Genomic DNA, 19,062 nt, shown 5'->3' on the forward strand with positions numbered 1-19,062 from the left:
AGGGGCGACCACTAAGAGTCAAGCTAAAAATTTAAAATTTAAAAAAACTCAGCAAGGACATCAGTGGCTACACACAGCAAGAAAGATTCCACAGTTTAAGTTCACATAAGTTACTAAAGCAAAAAAAAACAACACAATTCAGAGTTGCTACAGTACATTCATTATCTGAAAGGTCCGATTTTCAACCAAACGTTAGTAGACGTGCAAAGAAACAGGAAAGTGTGACCCACACTTTGGGGAAAAGCAGTCAATAGAAATTGACCCTGAGTAGACCCAGATTCAGGAGACGTCAAAGCAGTTAAATATGTGAACAAAAATAAAATCCTAAGCCCCCTGCTGACTGAAAGGATCCTTTCTTGGCCAAGGGGACCCCAGAGAAACCTTAAAACTTGAGTTCCCAGCCATGACAGAATGGGAGGTCAGACACCTCTCATTACACCCCCTTCCTTGCTAACAGCCATCAGGCATTTTTCCCTAAGAGCTAAACAGAAATACATCTCATGATCCAGACCAGCATTCTTTCCTGATAGGAGACTACCAACCAAGAGTGGTTTTAACCAGTCTACGGAGTATGCACAGAGGGTTTTCACATCCTCCGCTTCACCTTGTGACATCAGAGCGTTGCCATTTTCTGAATATGGACCCCATAAAGGAGCATAGAGCTCGATTGTGCATGCACATGTTCTCCTTTCATAAATACTCATGACTCCTCCTATGGCTTGTTAAATATGTATATTTGGCCACTTCACTCAGCATAAATTCCTATTCCCATTGTTCCTCCCTAAAAGCAAGAGTTTCTGGCTTCTGGCTGGAGGCTCTATTCATACCCAGTTGGCTACCTTCGGGCTGCAATGCTTTACGAGAAATAAAGCTCTCCCCCTTTCCAAATTTATGAATCTTGTCATTTTCTATAGTTAATGAATATGAAAAAATTAAAAAGTAACTAATAGGGAATCTCAACAAGAAATGGAAACTAAAAAAGAACCAAATGGAAATTCTGAATGTGAAAAAGACGACAACAAATAAAAAATTCACTAGATGTGCTCAACAGCACATTTGAGATGTCAGAATAATCAGTGAACCCGAAGACAGACCAATATATATTACCAAATCTGAAGAACAGAGAGAAGAAAGATGAAAGAAAAGAAAAAGAGAACCTCAGTGAACCATGGAACAATATCAAACCCTCCAACTTATGTGTGATGGGAGTTTCAGAAGGAGAGGAAGGAGAGAGAAAAGGGCAGGCAGAAAAAAATCTGAAGAAATGCCTGAAAACTTCTCAAATTTGATGGAATTTACTTGCAGATCCAAGAAGCTCAACAAACCCCACGTAGAATAAGCACAAAGAGAACTAAACCTAGACACAACATAGTTAAACTGCTGAAAGCCAAAGACCAGGAGAAAATCCTGTAAAACACAACTTAAGACATTGTTTAAGATACAAATATACGTAGAAAAAGTATAAAGATAATAAGTGATAAACACCAAATTCAGGATAGAAAAGAAAAGGAGAGCAATAAAATCATAGAGTGATATAGGAAACTTGAATTGTATTTATAATGATAAGCTGGGCACTGAGTAAAAGGGTGTGTGTTATAATATTATTTGTAACTTTCTGAATGTTTCAAATATTTCATCATAAAAAAATAATCAACAGGGATTAAGCACTCTGCTATGTGAAGAAAGACTTTCAGGGGAAGGCCTCTCATTTAATTTCATGAAAATATTTTTACAATAAAGTATGTCTTTATTTTGCTTATCTAGACTCATTTAAAACAGGTTAAAGAAAAATTATGTGACTATATGCTTCAAAGAGAATTGCCAAATATAAGAGTACCTGTGTACCATTTTTCATTATCAGTCTGCAGTATCACACTGGAAATTCCACTGACTTTCACCTATATAGGCTTTACCTTACAGCTCCTGAGCCATTCCATACTGCTGGACACTGGGAACAATATGGCCATTCTTTTGAATCTAATCTATTATCAATGGCATCCTAGGGAAGAAAAGAGTTAATACCATCAAGAAAATGTTATAAATTCCAGGACTTTTTTGGTTTAGTTTGTTTTGATAAAGATAAAAACTTGTATTTGGAATTAAGGAACATTAAAGATACAAAAATGTTTAATATAAGATTAGCCTTTTCTTTGAAACTCACAAATCTTACTTCCTTCAAAAAGTAATGCCAATCATTTACTTACTTATTAAACCAGTATGTATTGCATGCCTTCCTTTCTTCATCTGGAGGGTCCCCACATTAGAATGAGGATCCAGGCACCTTATAAGTGACTTTAGCCATGCAGTGCCACGGGTTTTTAAACACCATCCCGGTCTTGACATTCCTCAAAGCCTTTGCCCTTCGCAGCAGTGACTTTAAAATAGGATGTGCATACCTAGCCTAGGAGTACTCAGGACAATTCAATGGAATGTGACGAGTTTTCATTTTTATTTTATTTTTAAACAATTTTTCCTTTTTTCAGTGTTATATTTTATAATATACTTATGTGTACGGATATACTGCACATATAGATTATGTTTTATTAGTATAGTACTACGTAACTTATAAATAAATGGGTTTATGCTCACATTTTTTTATGGCTGGGTGTGCATGACTAAAAACATTTGGAAACTACTACAGAACCGTAGTATAAATGGTATTAACAAGTAGACATAAGAAGTGGGTACAAAGTACTCAGTAGTCCAAAATATTTCAATAAGAATGCAAGAAGGGAAGAAACCAAGTTTCAGGAGAAACTGCCACATTGATCCAAATGTGTATTTTCGGTTTGTTTTGTTTTTTGAGATGGAGTCTCACTCTGTCACCCAGGGTAGAGTGCAGTGATGCAATCATAGCTCACTGCAGCTTCAAACTCCTGGGCTCAAGTGATCCTCCTACCTCAGCCTCCTGAGTAGCTGGGACTATAGACGTGTGCTACCATGCCCAGCTAATTTTTAAATTTGTTTTGTAGACGTGGGGTCTTGCTACGTTACCCAGACTGGTCTTGAACTGCTGGTCTCAAGCGATCCTACTGCCTTAGCCTCCCAGAATGCTGAGATTATAGGTGTGAGCCACCACACCTGGCCCAAATGTGTATTTTCTGAATTTAACATGCAAATCCTCATTAAAGGGTTTGAGAAAGTCAATTCATATTTTAAAAATAGGGGCCAAGAGAAACTTAGTTCTATACATCATCATTGTGGGAAAGGGAAAAAAACTTTATGTTGCCAAAAATGAAGTCTAAATTCTTTATACTTTCTTGTATGTTTAAATGTGTGAATGACATAAAGTTTGCCAAGCAAAACAGAAATATCATAGTAATACACTGTACCAAATTAGCTCCCAAAGGAAAGAACTTGGGATTTAAGTCAAAGGAAAATTGGAATAAATGGAACTATATGATTATGATTAAAGAATCAGTGTCATGATTTTATTGAGCTCATGTGGCAATTTTTAATTAGCTCATTTTGTAATTTCCTGTTACCTGAATATTATTTTCTAAATGCAAACAGTACTAAAGACATTATTCAACTGTTAGATCTAATAGCAAACCATAATGAGGCTTACATTTTAATCACAAACACATTTCCAAGAATACTGGTATCTAACACTTTTTTTTTTTTTTTTGAGACAGAGTCTCGCTCTGTTGCCCGGGCTAGAGTGAGTGCCGTGGCGTCAGTCTAGCTCACCGCAACCTCAAACTCCTGGGCTTAAGCGATCCTATTGCCTCAGCCTCCCTAGTAGCTGGGACTACAGGCATGCGCCACCATGCCCGGCTAATTTTTTCTATATATATTTTTAGTTGTCCATATAATTTCTTTCTATTTTTAGTAGAGACGGGGTCTCTTGCTCAGGCTGGTAACACTTTCTAATAGTGGTACATATAATGTTATTTTGTTGAACTTTCATTCAAACAAATTATATATATTTATGCTACATTATAGTTATTTAAAATAATAGCAGTGTTTTTCATAAAGCGTATATGTGCTTATTTTTATTTATTTAGAGACAGTGGTGAGTTTGTCTGAGGTCTTCAAGAAAAGAATCAAGAGATTCTTCTTTGACCCCACATATGGCCTTTTTGGGTAAAGTTTCCAAACACTGCAGAAAATTCCTGCCCCATAGATATGCTCACACTGACAGATAAACACAGAAAGAGTAACGAACACCCTACAGAGGGCACTCAGGTACAAGAAAAAATAGAAGGCCAGGCCCGGTGGCTCACACTGCCTGTAATCCTAGCACTCTGGGAGGCCGAGGTGGGAGGATCACTTGAGCTCAGGAGAAGGCCACCCTGAGCAGCAGCAAGACCCCATCTCTACCAAAAAATAGAAAAATTAGCTAGGCATGGTGGCACATGCCTATAGTCTCAGTTGCTCGGGAGGCTGAGGCAGAAGGATCACTTGAGCCTAGAAGCTTGAGGTTGTAGTGAACTATGATGCCACTGCACTCTAGCCCAGGCAACAGTGAGATGCTGTCAGAAGGGAGGGAAGGAAGGAGGGAGGGAGGGAGGCAGGAAAGAAAGAAGGAAGGGAGGGAGGAAGGAAGAATTGAATGATTTTTACCTCCATAATATCTTTGATAAAAGGCGTCCATCGAGAGAGCTGAAAAGTTTCTTCTGCGGACCGATCCTTTCGTGTTGGTTTGCCTTGTTGAGACTAATATAATCAGAGGAAAAAATTAAAAACCAGTAATTTTATTTAGTAATATAATACTTGGTTTCCTAACAAAGATATTTAATTTACCAGCAAGTATTACTACATGGTATTTGACTAAAACTAAGAGCGGAAATGACCACTTAAAAAAATCTGAATAGGGCCGGGCGCGGTGGCTCACGCCTGTAATCCTAGCACTCTGGGAGGCCGAGGCGGGTGGATCGCTCAAGGTCAGGAGTTCGAGACCAGCCTGAGCAAGAGCGAGACCCCGTCTCTAACTAAAAATAGAAAGAAATTATATGGACAACTAAAAATATATATAGAAAAATTAGCCGGGCATAGTGGCGCATGCCTATAGTCCCAGCTACTCGGGAGGCTGAGGCAGGAGGATCGCTTGAGCCCAGGAGTTTGAGGTTGCTGTGAGCTAGGCTGATGCCACGGCACTCACTCTAGCCTGGGCAACAAAGTGAGACTCTGTCTCAAAAAAAAAAAAAAAATCTGAATAGGTGTAGTCATATAACTTCACTGAACAGTATTTTGTGCTTTAATGTTAAAATTTATAACTGTATCAGAAACAGTTTATTCAAATAAGAGTATTATAAAACTCGATGGGAAAGAGTGAAATTCTAAATAGAGTTCTTCCAAATTTGACTTTGAGCCTAAATCTTTTTAAGCAAGAGAATATATAATTATTTTCTGTACCATATTATAAAGGTTAAATGTTTAATTAAAATATGAAAATTGCTATAAATGAACCATAAAGAGAAAAGCATATGTAGTAAATTACAACAGAAGCCTTAAAATACAAATTCACCAGAAAAGTATATTTGCCCAAATTACTCACATATGGAAAAATCAAGAAAATGAAATTTTTAATTACTTATTTAATCAAAAGCTATAGAGTGAAGTTAAAAAGACTGTCCACAAGGATTCCCACATAAAAAAACATAGTTAATGCAAACAACCACACATGCATATATATAAGTATTTATACAACATAAGATTTCTTACTTGGGGAACAATGGGAACACCAAGGTAACTCCAGTTACGAATCATGTCACTCTCATTTTCTATCTTTACATTCTGGATCAACCTGTCCAAATTTTCTTCTGTAGTTCCTTATGTAAGTAAAAATATGAGTGCACAATCACATAATTGCTATGTCAATCATTTCTAGGTTAAAACTATTAATACAGATTTTAAATAAAAAGCAGTCAAATTATATCCTCTTCAGTCTTCTGTCAATTTCTTGTTTTACTTTTTATTTATCTTAACCAGCTTCAGCTACTACTTTTGAGTTTTCAAAGATTATCTTATGATCACTAGTAAGACACTTATTAAAAAGTGATTCTAGAGCTGAGTATTTTAATGCATTCATAAAGATAAATAAAACTCCCATTACCATTAATACTGAAGATATAAAGTAGGATTGCTCTTATTTTATCACAATTATCGTGACTTTTGTTGAGTAGAACTGGAAGGAGTACTCGCATAAAATCTTTCACCTTCTGTCCTTCTGCATCAGTTCCAAGTGCCAGGTCCTTAATGAAAATAACATACAGTCAGTGGCCTATAATCCAAATTCATTTTTTAGTTGAAAATACCTATTATTAAATCTTGTCAAATTTTAATGGAACACTGATGACATTTCACAGGAAATGTGAACACTACTTGTAAACTATTGGTTGTACAAAATGCAAAAGGTCAAAAAATAAATCACAGAAGATGGAAATCATTAATTTAAACCTATCTGATACGGTAGCCACTAGCAACATGTGGCTATTAAGCATTTGAAATGTGATCAATCTGAATTAAGATGCATTGTAGGTATAAAATACCAGATTTTGAAGACTTGGTATCATGAAGAAAAAGAATGTAAATTATCTCATTAATAAATTTTTATATTGATTATATGTTGAAATAATATTTTAAATACATCAAGTTACATCAAATTTTTTCTCTTCTGAAGAGACAGGGTCTTGTTACGTCATCCAGGCTGGACGCAAACTCCTGGCCTCAAGCGATCCTACCACCTCAGCCTCCCAAATAGGTGGGACTACATACACACACCACTGTGTCCAGCTTATTATTAAAATTAATTGTATATCTTTCTTTTCCCCTTTTAACATGCCTACTAGAATATTTAAAATTACATTCAGCTTGTATTCTATTTCCATTACAGGGCAATGATCTAAACAGTTGAGGTATGATACAAAAGCCTCTTAAAACAAGTAAAATGTGCCTTCGCAGTACTCCACAGGATGCTACATTAAATACTCCACCCACTGAGAAAGTCCTGCCAACAATGCTGTCCCCTGAAATAATGTTCTAAAAACTTAAATCACCCCATTCATCCAAAAATGCATGATCACAGATTAGAAGAGCCTGCTTACTAAGATACTGTATAGCTACTTATTAATGTTGGTGGACAATGATATATTAAATATTGCCTAGGTGGGTCCCCTGCAGAGAGAGAGAGAGTCTGTGATTCTACAAAAATCAACCATATACCAAGGAAAAAGGTAGGTTTATTTATTTATTTATTTATTTTTGAGACAGAGTCTCACTCTGTTGCCCAGGCTAGCGTGAGTGCCGTGGCGTCAGCCTAGCTCACAGCAACCTCAAACTCCTGGGCTCAAGCAATCCTCCTGTCTCAGCCTCCTGAGTAGCTGGGACTACAGGCATGCGCCACCATGCCCGGCTAATTTTTTCTATATATATATATATATATATATATATATGGCTGTCTATATAATTTCTTTCTATTTTTAGTAGAGATGGGGTCTCGCTCTTGCTCAGGCTGGTCTCGAACTCCTGAGCTCAAACGATCCGCCCACCGCGGCCTCCCAGAGTGCTAGGATTACAGGCGTGAGCCACCGCGCCCGGCCAAAGGTAGGTTTTTAACTTACAAAGTTCATTTGGAAATCTATCATGAACATGGGCATTTCTGACTGCACGTACCTGTTCAGTTTTGCAGAGTTTTTCTATATTAAGCTTGAATTTATTCATGCAATCTTCTGCTAAGTTAAGATGGACAACTTGCTGAAAAACCGAAGAAATCAATCATTTAAAATGTTTTATTTACTTTTTGTGCAACTGGTGGTATTAAACTTTTAAGATAGGCCTGAAGGAAAGTATGGGCTTAGGTGAAAGAAGGCAGCATGTAAGCAAGGGAACAGCTTAAGAAAGGAAGTGAGAATGTGATCGGCAGGAGACAATCAACAGACAGCAAAAATAGAATTGTTGAATTTGTGTTGAGTGTGAGAGTAATGAAAAATAAAGTGAGAAAAAAAAGTGAAGTCTTTGAAGTTTATCAGGAAAAGGGTTTCAATTTATATTATTGATTCCTGACTAGGGTGCAACATGACAAAAACATGTAAAAATTATTCTGACAGTATTCGTAAGGAGGAAGGAAATAGCAAAAAATAGTTAACCTGACTAAACAGCTTACATGCTCTTAAGTCTACTAATATAATATATAACATTTAATGAAACATATAAATAACAAGCACCTGCCAATTCAGTGTTTAATTTTCTTATAAGGTTGATAAGCATTACAGTTATTCTGTTAGATTGTTCAAGACAAAGATATAAAAAGGTTTAAGCTAGATTTGGATAAATCTAGATGATATACGTAGAGAAGTTATAAGGAAGCTTAGATATTTGGGATATTTCTCAGACCAAGAGTAACGCTTTAGAGGACAACTAACACCAAATGTCCCATAAAACTCACTGCTAAACCTAACTACAGAACTGCATAGACCAATAATAAGGCACCTCGTATACAATACTGCTTACCTTAGTAATCTGTTTACGGAAATGGGGCATCTTTTTCATCAGTTGGGCAAGAGCACTAAGTGATGTCTAGGAAAAATCAAACATTTTTTAGACAAACCTATGATTCAGTTATTCTATATTATAACTTTTAAGTCCTGGCATTTTAAATATTACCAAATATAGTGAATTTACTAAATATTTGGCAAATTTCAAGGATTAATTCAGGTGGCTGCCAGTTTCAGTCACAATAAGGTAGTTGATACTAAAATTATTCTCCCTCCATAAACAAAAAATAAAATTGGACAAATAAATAGAAAAACAGGTTTTAAGCAATGAATAAAAAACAGCTTATAGCTTAGAGACATTGGAGCAAACCAAAGCACAGACCCTGCTTTTTGTTTTCCAAAATCACACTGAAAGGAAGTGGAATTCAAGTAGAAAGCAATTATCTCTCTGGGCAAAGAAAAAAGAGATCAGAGTTTGGGGCTGCTGAGGTAGATGGGGAACAGGGTGCTGAAGAGAAAGGAGCCAGCCAAAACATAACCCAAAAATGTGCAGAGGGGCTGTTCTTGGACCTCTAAATTGCACACATTCAGGGCATAACTCTCAAAGGCCTAGTAGAGAACAACTTCTGGGTGAATAAATGTTGGACAGAGATTTCAGAGGAGTCTTAGTGCTATGAAAATGCTAACATCCTCAGATCCACACAAAATAAAGAGACCTACGTGAACATCCCTAATATAGTTATAAGTGTATTTTACTTTTGCACAAGGTCCTAGAACCATGCTTTAGAACTAAGTGCAAAAGTGAAATACACTTACCATAACATTGCCTAACGTAAAGTCTCAACAGAATTAAGGTTCTTCCTCAGCAATTTAACTGTCTGCCAGAACAAAACTCAACATTCTCTGTAGAGAGAACACCCTCTAGAGCCTCTGCAATATATCAACCACGATGTTTACATACAATAAAGAATAGGTGAAATGGGAAAGTGATTGATATTCAAAAATCATAAAACAGTCAATAAATGTAGACCCAAGATAAGAAATAAGTTCTAGTGTTTGATAGCACAATAGGGTGACTATAGTTAACAACAATATATTGTATATTTCAAATAGCTAGCAAAGGAGATTTGTTGGGAACCCAACACAAAGAAACAATACATGTTCAAGGTGATGGATATCCTAATTACCCTGGTTTGCTTATTACACGTTGTATGCATGTATCAAAGTATCACATGTACTCCATAAATATGTACAATTATTATGGATCCATAAAGAGATTTAAAAAATAAAACCTCAAAAGGTAAAAACATCCCCAAAAAACCACAAAAAAGCAGACCTAAAATGAATGATTCAGATGTTGGAATTTACAGACAAGGACTTCAAAGTAAAATATTTGTCTTAAAGAAAACAAAGGAAAAGATGGTCTACTTGGATCAAAAGATGGAATATTTCAGCCAGGCATGGTGGCTCATGCCTGTAATCCTATCACGTTGGGAAGCTAAGGCAAGAGGATAGCTTGAGGCCAGGAGTTCAAGACCAGCCTGAGCAAGAGCAAGACCCTGTCTCTACTAAAAAACAGAAAAATTAGCCAGGCATGCTGGTATGCAACTATAGTCCCAACTATTTGGGAGGCTGAGGCAGGAGGATCGCTTGAGCCTAGAATTTTGAGGTTGCAATGAGCTATGATGACACCACTGTACTCTAGCCTGGGCAACAGAGCAAGAGACTCTGTCCCCACTCCAAAAAAGAACTACTAAAATATGTAAAATAGATAAATCTCAAAAATACAATGTTAAGTGAAAGAAGCCATATAAAATAGAGCACATACTATACGATTTCATTTATACGAAGTTCAAGAACAGGCAAAACTAATCTATGGTGATAAAAATTAGGATAGAGTTTACCTCTGGAAGGGTGGCTATTGAGTAGGAAAAGGCAAGAGGGAATATTGTGGAATATGGAAATGTTCTGTATCTTGATTTAGGTGGCAGTTCCACAGGTGTATAAAGAGTTACCCAGTATACACTTAAGATTTGTGTGCTTTACTTATATAAATTATAACTCAATATAAAAATCCCAACACCGCCACATTGAGGAAATTGACTAAAAGGCCTTTTAAAAATAAACTTTTCTTCTCATCCCAACTTGAAATGGCTAAAAATAAACTTTCATGAAGTAAGACAGACAAAATGTTGCTAACCACTGAAACCAGGTAACGGGTATGGAAGAGTTCATTTTCTCTACTTTTAGAACTTGTTCAAAATAAAAGTTAAATAAATAAAATAAAAATGTTAAACAAACTTTAAAATTTAACTTCACCATTATTTTGAAAGTTAAGTAAAACTCTTACCTTTCCTTCTGTTGCTTTCTTTGTTGATGAAATTTCCTTCATAAGCTTGGGAATTTCCCTGTCAAATTGTGAGAGAATTCTTTACATTTCTAAGGTGTAATTCTTTACAGAACTAGTTTAAGGTTACAGAATGTACTATCATATATTTAGTTCTAAAAAATGTGGAATAAAAATAATGGGTCCACATACTCTAACACTACCGCAATATGCCGATGTCGAATTCTGACCCACAGGTCATCGTCTTCTTCAAGGATTGCCTCCTTTTCTTTTCCATCTGTTTTATATCTACAAGTAGACAAAAGCATAAAACTTTTTGGAGTTTTTTCCTTTCAAAAGCAGAAGAAACATTTTTACAAACAATAATTTCAAAAGATAGCTCAAAAAACTGAAAAGTACATAAACTCAATCCACTATTTTAGGGGTATGATGAATACCTACCCAGAACTAAGGCATATTGCTATTCTTACGTTAAAAATCAAAGTGCTCCAGCCTAAGCAACATAGCAAGACTCCATCTCTACAAAAAATAGAAAAATTAGCTGGGCACGCCTGTAGCCTTAATTATTCAGGAGACTAAGGCAAGGAGGCAGGAGGATCACTTGAGCCTAGAGTTTGAGGCTGCGGTGAGCTATGACAACAACACTGCACTGAAGCTCGGGCAACAGAGAGAGATTCTGGCTCCAAAAAAAAAAAAAAAAAAATATATCAGTGTTATGCCTACCAAGACACTTTTACTTTCAAATTTAGGTTTAGCTGTCATTATTATAAAATTTTAGCTTGGCAAAATGGTATCTTATGAAGCAAAAATTCAATGTTCTATAATACAATCAGCTTTAAGAACAAGACTGGGCCGGGCGCAGTGGCTCACGCCTGTAATCCTAGCACTCTGGGAGGCCGAGGTGGGCGGATCGTTTGAGCTCAGGAGTTCGAGACCAGCCTGAGCAAGAGCGAGACCCCATCTCTACTAAAAATAGAAAGAAATTATATGGACAGCTAAAAATATATATAGAAAAAATTAGCCAGGCATGGTGGTGCATGCCTGTAGTCCCAGCTACTCGGGAGGCTGAGACAGGAGGATCGCTTGAACTCAGGAGTTTGAGGCTGTTGTGAGCTAGGCAGATGCCACGGCACTCACTCTAGCCTGGGCAACAGAGTGAGACTCTGTCTCAAAAAAAAAAAAAAAAAAAAAAAAAGAACAGAAATGTCACCCCAATGTAGCCTATTAAGTTTCTAAGAATTTAATGTTCTTTTTAGTGTTTTAGAATTGGTACAAAATTCACAAACACCATATATCATCTGCTTATTTTTCCCCAACCCTATAACAACATCTCCTTTAAAGTACTGAAACCATCCTTGTAAAATCGATTGAAACCAAGGGTTAAAACTTTGATAGAAAGGCCTAAGTTTTATAAAATATAGCTATAGCTAAGAATGAACCAGCAATTGCCCCATAGCCTGCTTCCTTATAATTGCTTCAGGCTTAGAAGTCACATAGCTAGTGGTCACAAGATTTATAACTTCCCTTAATTGCTTCTGTAAGAAAACACCTCTTTTATGAAACCCAAGACTGTTTTTTTAGATATTTTCCAGACTCTGCATTCCAATGGACCCTCGGATGCCAATGGGACAAGTGATCCATACCTCAGAACTGACTCAGTGCAAGAAATGCAGTTTCTGTATCAATCACTATGATTTTACCCCTGATCCAACCAATTTGAAATACCAATTCCCTAGCCCTCTGCTCACCAAATCTTCAGGGAGGCAGATTTGAGAAATTCCTCCTGTCTCCTCATTCAGCGGCCCAACAAATATTAAAATATTTCCCTGCTACAACACTTGCTATTTCAGTGTACTGACTCTTTTCTGCAGAGCAGGCAAAACAAACCTGGTTGATTGGTAACAGAATGGGAGAGGAAAGGAGAGAAAAACTAACAAGCCATAGGCCGGGCGCAGTCGCTCACGCCTGTAATCTTAGCACTCTGGGAGGCCGAGGCGGGTGGATCCCTCAAGGTCAGGAGTTCGAGACCAGCCTGAGCAAGAGCGAGACCCCGTCTCTACTAAAAATAGAAAGAAATTATATGGACAACTAAAAATATATATATAGAAAAATTAGCCGGGCATAGTGGCGCATGCCTGTAGTCCTAGCTACTCGGGAGGCTGAGGCAGGAGGATTGCTTGAGCCCAGGAGTTTGAGGTTGCTGTGAGCTAGGCTGACGCCACGGCACTCACTCTAGCCTGGGCAACAAAGTGAGACTCTGTCTCAAAAAAAAAAAAAAAAAAAAAAACAAGCCATAAAAATTGTGATAGCTTTAATGAGTTCCACTGAAGTGATCAGCAATTTAAGGTTTTCATGAAACTACTCAAAAGGGGCTTCTTGGCTGGGGGAGTTGGGGGAGGCGGCTCACATCTATAATCCCCATGCTTTGGGGAGGCCGAGGTGAAGGATCCCTTGATGTCAGGAGTTTGAGACCAGCCTGAGCAACAAAGCAACCTCCCACCTCTACAAAAAATGAAAAAAATTAGCCAGTTGTGGTGGTAGGTGCCTACAGTCCTAGCTAGTTGGGAGGTGTAAGGCTGGTGGTGGGCACCCCCCTCTTCCCTAATGGAAAAAAAAAAAAAAAGAAGAAGAAACCCCCATCTGTCAGCCCTAAAAACATATATAAACCCACTCAGACTTCTGGGCAGTGCGGCTTGGGGGAGGAGTTTCTCTCTCTCTCATCTCTCTCCCGGGACCCGAGAACCTTGCCTGGGCCCCTCTCTTGGGACCCGTTACCCTCACCCAGGAGCTACCCTCACCCAGGAGCGCTCCAATAAAGTCTCCTTACTTAACCCTTTCAACTCTGCTCCTCTTTCTTTCTCTGGCGACGGCTATCCAAAAACCTTACAGGAGGCTGAAGTAGGAGGATCACTTGAGCCTAGGAGTTTGAAGCTGCAGTGAGCTATGATCCCACCACTGCACTCTAGCCCGCGTGACACAGTGAGACCCTCTCCCAAATTTAAATAAATAAAATAGGCTTCCCCAAATGTACTTTCTCTCTTATCTTTTTATTCAGATACCCTCTTTCCATTTGTGGAGCTAGATAAGACACTATCATCCTAGGAACTGTCAATTTCCTGAGCCAAGTTTAAGAAGGACTGCATTGAGTTTTCCTAGGTCTGGACTGCAAATAATACATGTAGCCTTCTGCTATATGAATATAATCATTTCTATAAACCCCAAAATTACATGTCCCACTATAAAATCATCCATGTGTGGTCTTTTTTTTTTTTTTTTTGTAATCTTGAAATTTTAGAAAGAACATCTGTGTGGTCTTAATTACAGATGTCCAAAGCTAGAATGGCTGTGTTCAATGACAAGGCTACACAAGAATGGAAGCCCTTTTATCATTTAAAACACTACTTTGTTTTCACAAGACCAGTGCTCTAACCCCTGAGCTATGGAGCCAACTTCAAAAAACACTACTTTGTTTTTATACAATATCTTTGACTTTTAAATGATTTGTAAACAAAGATTATAGTAGCAAGCCTGACAATCCTCAAAGAGGATGACAATCCCATTTTGTGAGTAACTTTAAAGAGGTCACCAAGATGAACAATTGAATCTGGATACTTAGAATTTCCTGCTTAGTATTCTGTTTCTGTCAACAATTGTGATGGAGCACAAACCACAGGGAGATCATGCTCCCATCTAAGTCTTATCTCTGGATTTTTTTGATTCAGGGAAAAAGGAGTACAGCTGGCTAGGGGTTTTTTTGTTTGTTTTCTATTTTTTTAAATGTCTCTTATTCTTAAAAAAATTAAACCTTGTTTTGCTTGCCAACAAACCTAGGGAGATATATTATTTTAAACACTAAGTTAGAAATGTTTAAAAGTTACATCTATAATCTGAAACCAAATCCTTTACTGTCCATCAGTTTATAAATTCTTTTCTAAATCTCTTGAGCAATATAAGTTTAGAGACCTAAAGGATAACAGAGGCAAATAATATCCCTTCTGAATAAACTGCTTATAACAACTTCTATATTAGAAAAATAGCTATGTTGACTTCTGTTATCAAACACGAATACAATTAACAGAGGAAAACTCAGAAATCAAGATTTGTCCAGAATACAAAAATACAAAATTATTTTAATAATATATAGTTTAAGAAAAAACAAGGGCCGGGCACGATGGCTCACGCCTGTAATCTTAGCACTCTAGGAGGCCGAGGCGGGTGGATCGCTCGAGGTCAGGAGTTCGAGACCAGCCTGAGCAAGAGCGAGACCCCGTTTCTACTAAAAATAGAAAGAAATTATCTGGCCAACTAAAATATATAAAGAAAAAAAAAAAATCAGCCAGGCATGGTGGCGCATGCCTGTAGTCCCAGCTACTCGGGAGGCTGAGGCAGTAGGATCGCTTAAGCCCAGGAGTTTGAGGTTGCTGTGAGCTAGGCTGACGCCACAGCACTCACTCTAGCCCGGGCAACAAAGCAAGATTCTGTCTCAAAACAAAAAAAAAAAAGAAAAAAACATTAAGTATCATAATCATCACAAGTGTCTGTATCTTCTTCATCTAATAAAACTACCAAATTAAATATAAAATTTCAGAAAATTAACTTTCATTTTTACTATTATACTCAAGCTGTACATCTTAGCTGAGAAATAGCAATTTGGATTTAGAAATCTTATCAACATATGTAATATGTGTATACATATACATACCTGTAAATGATATAGGGAGAGTAAAATGGTTTCTTTATAGAAAAGCTATTTCATTTTTCATTTATCTTTTTGTTTAACATTATTATTATTTTGAGACACAGTTTTGCTCTGTTGACCAGGCTGGAGTACAGTGGTGACATCATAGTTCACTGCAACCTTGAACTCCTGGGCTCAACCAATCCTCCTGCCTTTGCTTCCCAAGGAGTTAGGACTACAGGTGCATGCCACATCTGGCTAATTTTTTCTATTGTAAAGATGGGGTCTCACTATTGCCCAGGCTGCTCTCGAATTCCTGGCCTCAAGTAATCCCCCCACCTCTGCCTCTGACATTACTGATAAAGTAAACATGCTTATATCAAGATTAAAAGAGTAATAAGTACCCAAATGGTAAAACTGTACCTGTTCTTGATAGTCATTTTATTTAGCTTTTTTTTTTTTTTTTTTTGAGACAGAGTCTCACTCTGTTGCCCGGGCTAGAGTGAGTGCCGTGGCGTCAGTCTAGCTCACAGCAACCTCAAACTCCTGGGCTTAAGCGATCCTACTGCCTCAGCCTCCCGAGTAGCTGGGACTACAGACATGCGCCACCATGCCCGGCTAATTTTTTGTATATATATATATTTTAGTTGTCCATATAATTTCTTTCTATTTTTAGTAGAGACGGGGTCTCACTCTTGCTCAGGCTGGTCTCGAACTCCTGACCTCGAGCGATCCACCTGCCTCGGCCTCCCAGAGTGCTAGGATTACAGGCGTGAGCCACCGCGCCCGGCCTATTTAGTTTTTTAGTGTTCTAATCTTTTTAAATACATTATATTGATAAGACACATACACTTTGGATATATGATTCAGAACAATTACAGCCTAACCATTTTGAATATGGTTTCCACTTCAATAAATGTGACGGTGAGCCTGGTATTTATTTTTAAAATAAGTGAAAAGCCCAAATTCCACTTGTTTAAATGTAGTTCTGCTGGAGACATAGCTAAGGAAGCAAACACATGAAAAAAGCTCCAAAGCAATCAAATTTCTTATCAACTTACAAGGTCAACATGTTTTTAAAAGATTATCATTATAGAAATAAAAGAAGGATACAGTCTGAATAAAAAAGGTTACAGAGGTTTTCAGATTGCTAGTGCCTACATAAATCATTAAATGCTCATATCCTGCCCTGTGTGTACACGCCCTTTACATGCCCTTCAAGTTATACTTGCTTGTATGTATCATTCTCAATTGGTAGTAGATCATATGCCATTGCCTGAAAGGTCAGTTCATGCAGGACAGTGGACACAGGATCAAAGCCACGATCAATTATTAAGAGCTGGGAATGAGTTTTACCCTAGAATAAAAAGATAAAATTATCTTAAGAAACTCCAATTTCTTTATGTGAACATATTTTTAGTATCTTAGAAAACCAAAGCAGACTTTTCTTAAGTCCTGTCCCTTCTCCTCACCAAAAACATACAACAAAACAAATGATTACTTAAGAATGTGAAGTTATATTAAAACAAAGAAAAATCTGAGTAGCACAAGAGGGAAGAAACCAAGGCAACATAACTATTGATAAAAGCTTTCATATTTAATAATACAGTTGACCCTGGAACAATATGGGTTTGAATTTTTTTAATTTTTTAACGAGAAAGGGTCTCACTCTGTCACCCAGACTGGTCTCAAACTACTGGCATCACGTGATCCTCCTGCCTGGGCCTCCTGATGTGCTAGGATTACAGGCATGAGCCACTGAAGTCAGGCAAGATACTTTTTCAACCAAATGTGGATCAAAATACAGTATTCTCAGGATGTAAAATCTGAGTATATGATGGACTGACTTTTTGTATATGCAGGTTTTGCAGGGTAACTATGGGACTTGAGTATCCATGAATTTTGGCATAAGTGAGAGATACTAGAACCAATCCCCAGCATATACTGAGGAATAGATGTATAATATTTTGAAAATTTCTTTGAAAAAAGTAACATTTGGTTTGTACCAAATCTATTTTCTTATGAATTCATCTCCATAAACACTGAAACTGACATAAATTATGAATAACAGCTACTACTTGAGCTCTTTGTGTTAGACATTTTGCTAAGCAAGACATACATGGATTATTTCATTTAATTCTTTTAGTAACCCTGTGAGATAGGTATTATTATCTCTATATGACCATGAGGGAATTAAGGCTTGAAATTAAGTAAGTTGTCCACATCACACAGGTAAGTGGCAGAATGGAGATTCAAACACAGGTCTTCACTCCAATGCCTATGCTCTTAACCATTATGCTATTTTAAAAGATCATACTGATACCAACTATGGTGACAAATCACAATGAAAGTCTGTTTTTCATTAATCACAAACAGCACTAATCACTAAACAATGAATAACAACAGTGCTGGGAAAACTGATGGTTAATATCAGTCTCTTTCATATTTCATTTTATTTTTATTTATTTAGTTTTTGAGACAAGGTCTCCCTATATCACCCAGGCTGGTCTTGAACTCCTGGCCTTAAGCAATCCTCCTGCCTCAGCCTCCATAACAGCTGGGCTTACAGGCATGAGCCACTGTACCTAGCTTATATTTCATTTTAAAAAGTAATAAATTCTTTAGATTATTATTCAATGCAATAAGACATAACTACAACTCACTAGACAAACATTTCCTGTTTATTTACATATAGCAGACCGAGGTAAATTACATAGGCTAGATTTACAAAATCTTTTAAAATTAACCTCATTTATTTAAACAAACTTTGAGACAGTATGGTATAAGAGCACAGCCTCTGAAATCAGATAGATATGAATTTGAGTCCAGCCTTGATCACTTTCTTGCTATACGTGCTTGGACAAAATGCTTAACCCTGTTTATATAACAGTATTTTTTTTTTTTTTTTTTTTGTGAGACAGAGTCTCACTCTGTTGCCCAGGCTAGAGTGAGTGCCGTGGCGTTAGCCTAGCTCACAGCAACCTCAAACTCCTGGGCTCAAGCGATCCTACTGCCTCAGCCTCCCGAGTAGCTGGGACTACAGGCATGTGCCACCATGCCCGGCTAATTTTTTCTATATATATTTAGCTGTCTATATAATTTCTTTCTATTTTTAGTAGAGATGGGGTCTCGCTCTTGCTCAGGCTGGTCTCGAACTCCTGAGCTCAAACGATCCGCCCACCTCAGCCTCCCAGAGTGCTAGGATTACAGGCGTGAGCCACCACGCCCGGCCAACAGTATTTTTTTTTAAATAAAATATAATCACGGTACCTCTGCCTTATAAGATAATTATAAAGATTAAATGTAATAATACCATGAAAACCTTAGCACAGTGCCTGGTATTTAGTAAGCGCTCAATAAATGTAAGCTGTAAGTTTTCAGAAACATAAATAGGGAAAAGACAGTACAACAAACGTGCTATAGGAGGGCTCGGGGCTTCTGCAGTATGTAGGAGGACGCATCACTTGGCCTGAAGAGCCGGGAAAGGCTTCAAAAAGGAGGTGACACTTTATTAGGTGTCTTTGAATAAAGGAAAGGTATCAAGCATTTGAAGGATGTATAATTTCCCAGGAAGAAAGAACAGAAAAGACAAGTTTGTT

The 19,062-nt window shown here is 37.4% G+C and overlaps 1 protein-coding gene across 1 annotated transcript in view; it reads right to left on the bottom strand.

Annotated features, from left to right (window-relative positions):
* Nucleotides 1–19,062, bottom strand: part of STXBP3 (syntaxin binding protein 3) — a 59,530-nt gene that overhangs the window by 8,791 nt on the left and 31,677 nt on the right. Inside the window, exons 9-17 of the mRNA XM_069479066.1 lie at nt 16,696–16,820; nt 10,978–11,073; nt 10,789–10,846; nt 8,455–8,520; nt 7,618–7,698; nt 6,059–6,197; nt 5,668–5,774; nt 4,567–4,659; nt 1,914–1,999 (exon numbers count right to left, since the gene is read on the bottom strand). Of these exons, the coding sequence (XP_069335167.1) occupies nt 1,914–1,999; nt 4,567–4,659; nt 5,668–5,774; nt 6,059–6,197; nt 7,618–7,698; nt 8,455–8,520; nt 10,789–10,846; nt 10,978–11,073; nt 16,696–16,820 (851 nt within the window). The remainder of the gene's footprint in view (nt 1–1,913; nt 2,000–4,566; nt 4,660–5,667; nt 5,775–6,058; nt 6,198–7,617; nt 7,699–8,454; nt 8,521–10,788; nt 10,847–10,977; nt 11,074–16,695; nt 16,821–19,062) is intronic.

This window comes from Eulemur rufifrons, chromosome 8, assembly GCF_041146395.1.
Source record: "Eulemur rufifrons isolate Redbay chromosome 8, OSU_ERuf_1, whole genome shotgun sequence".
NCBI lineage: Eukaryota > Metazoa > Chordata > Mammalia > Primates > Lemuridae > Eulemur > Eulemur rufifrons.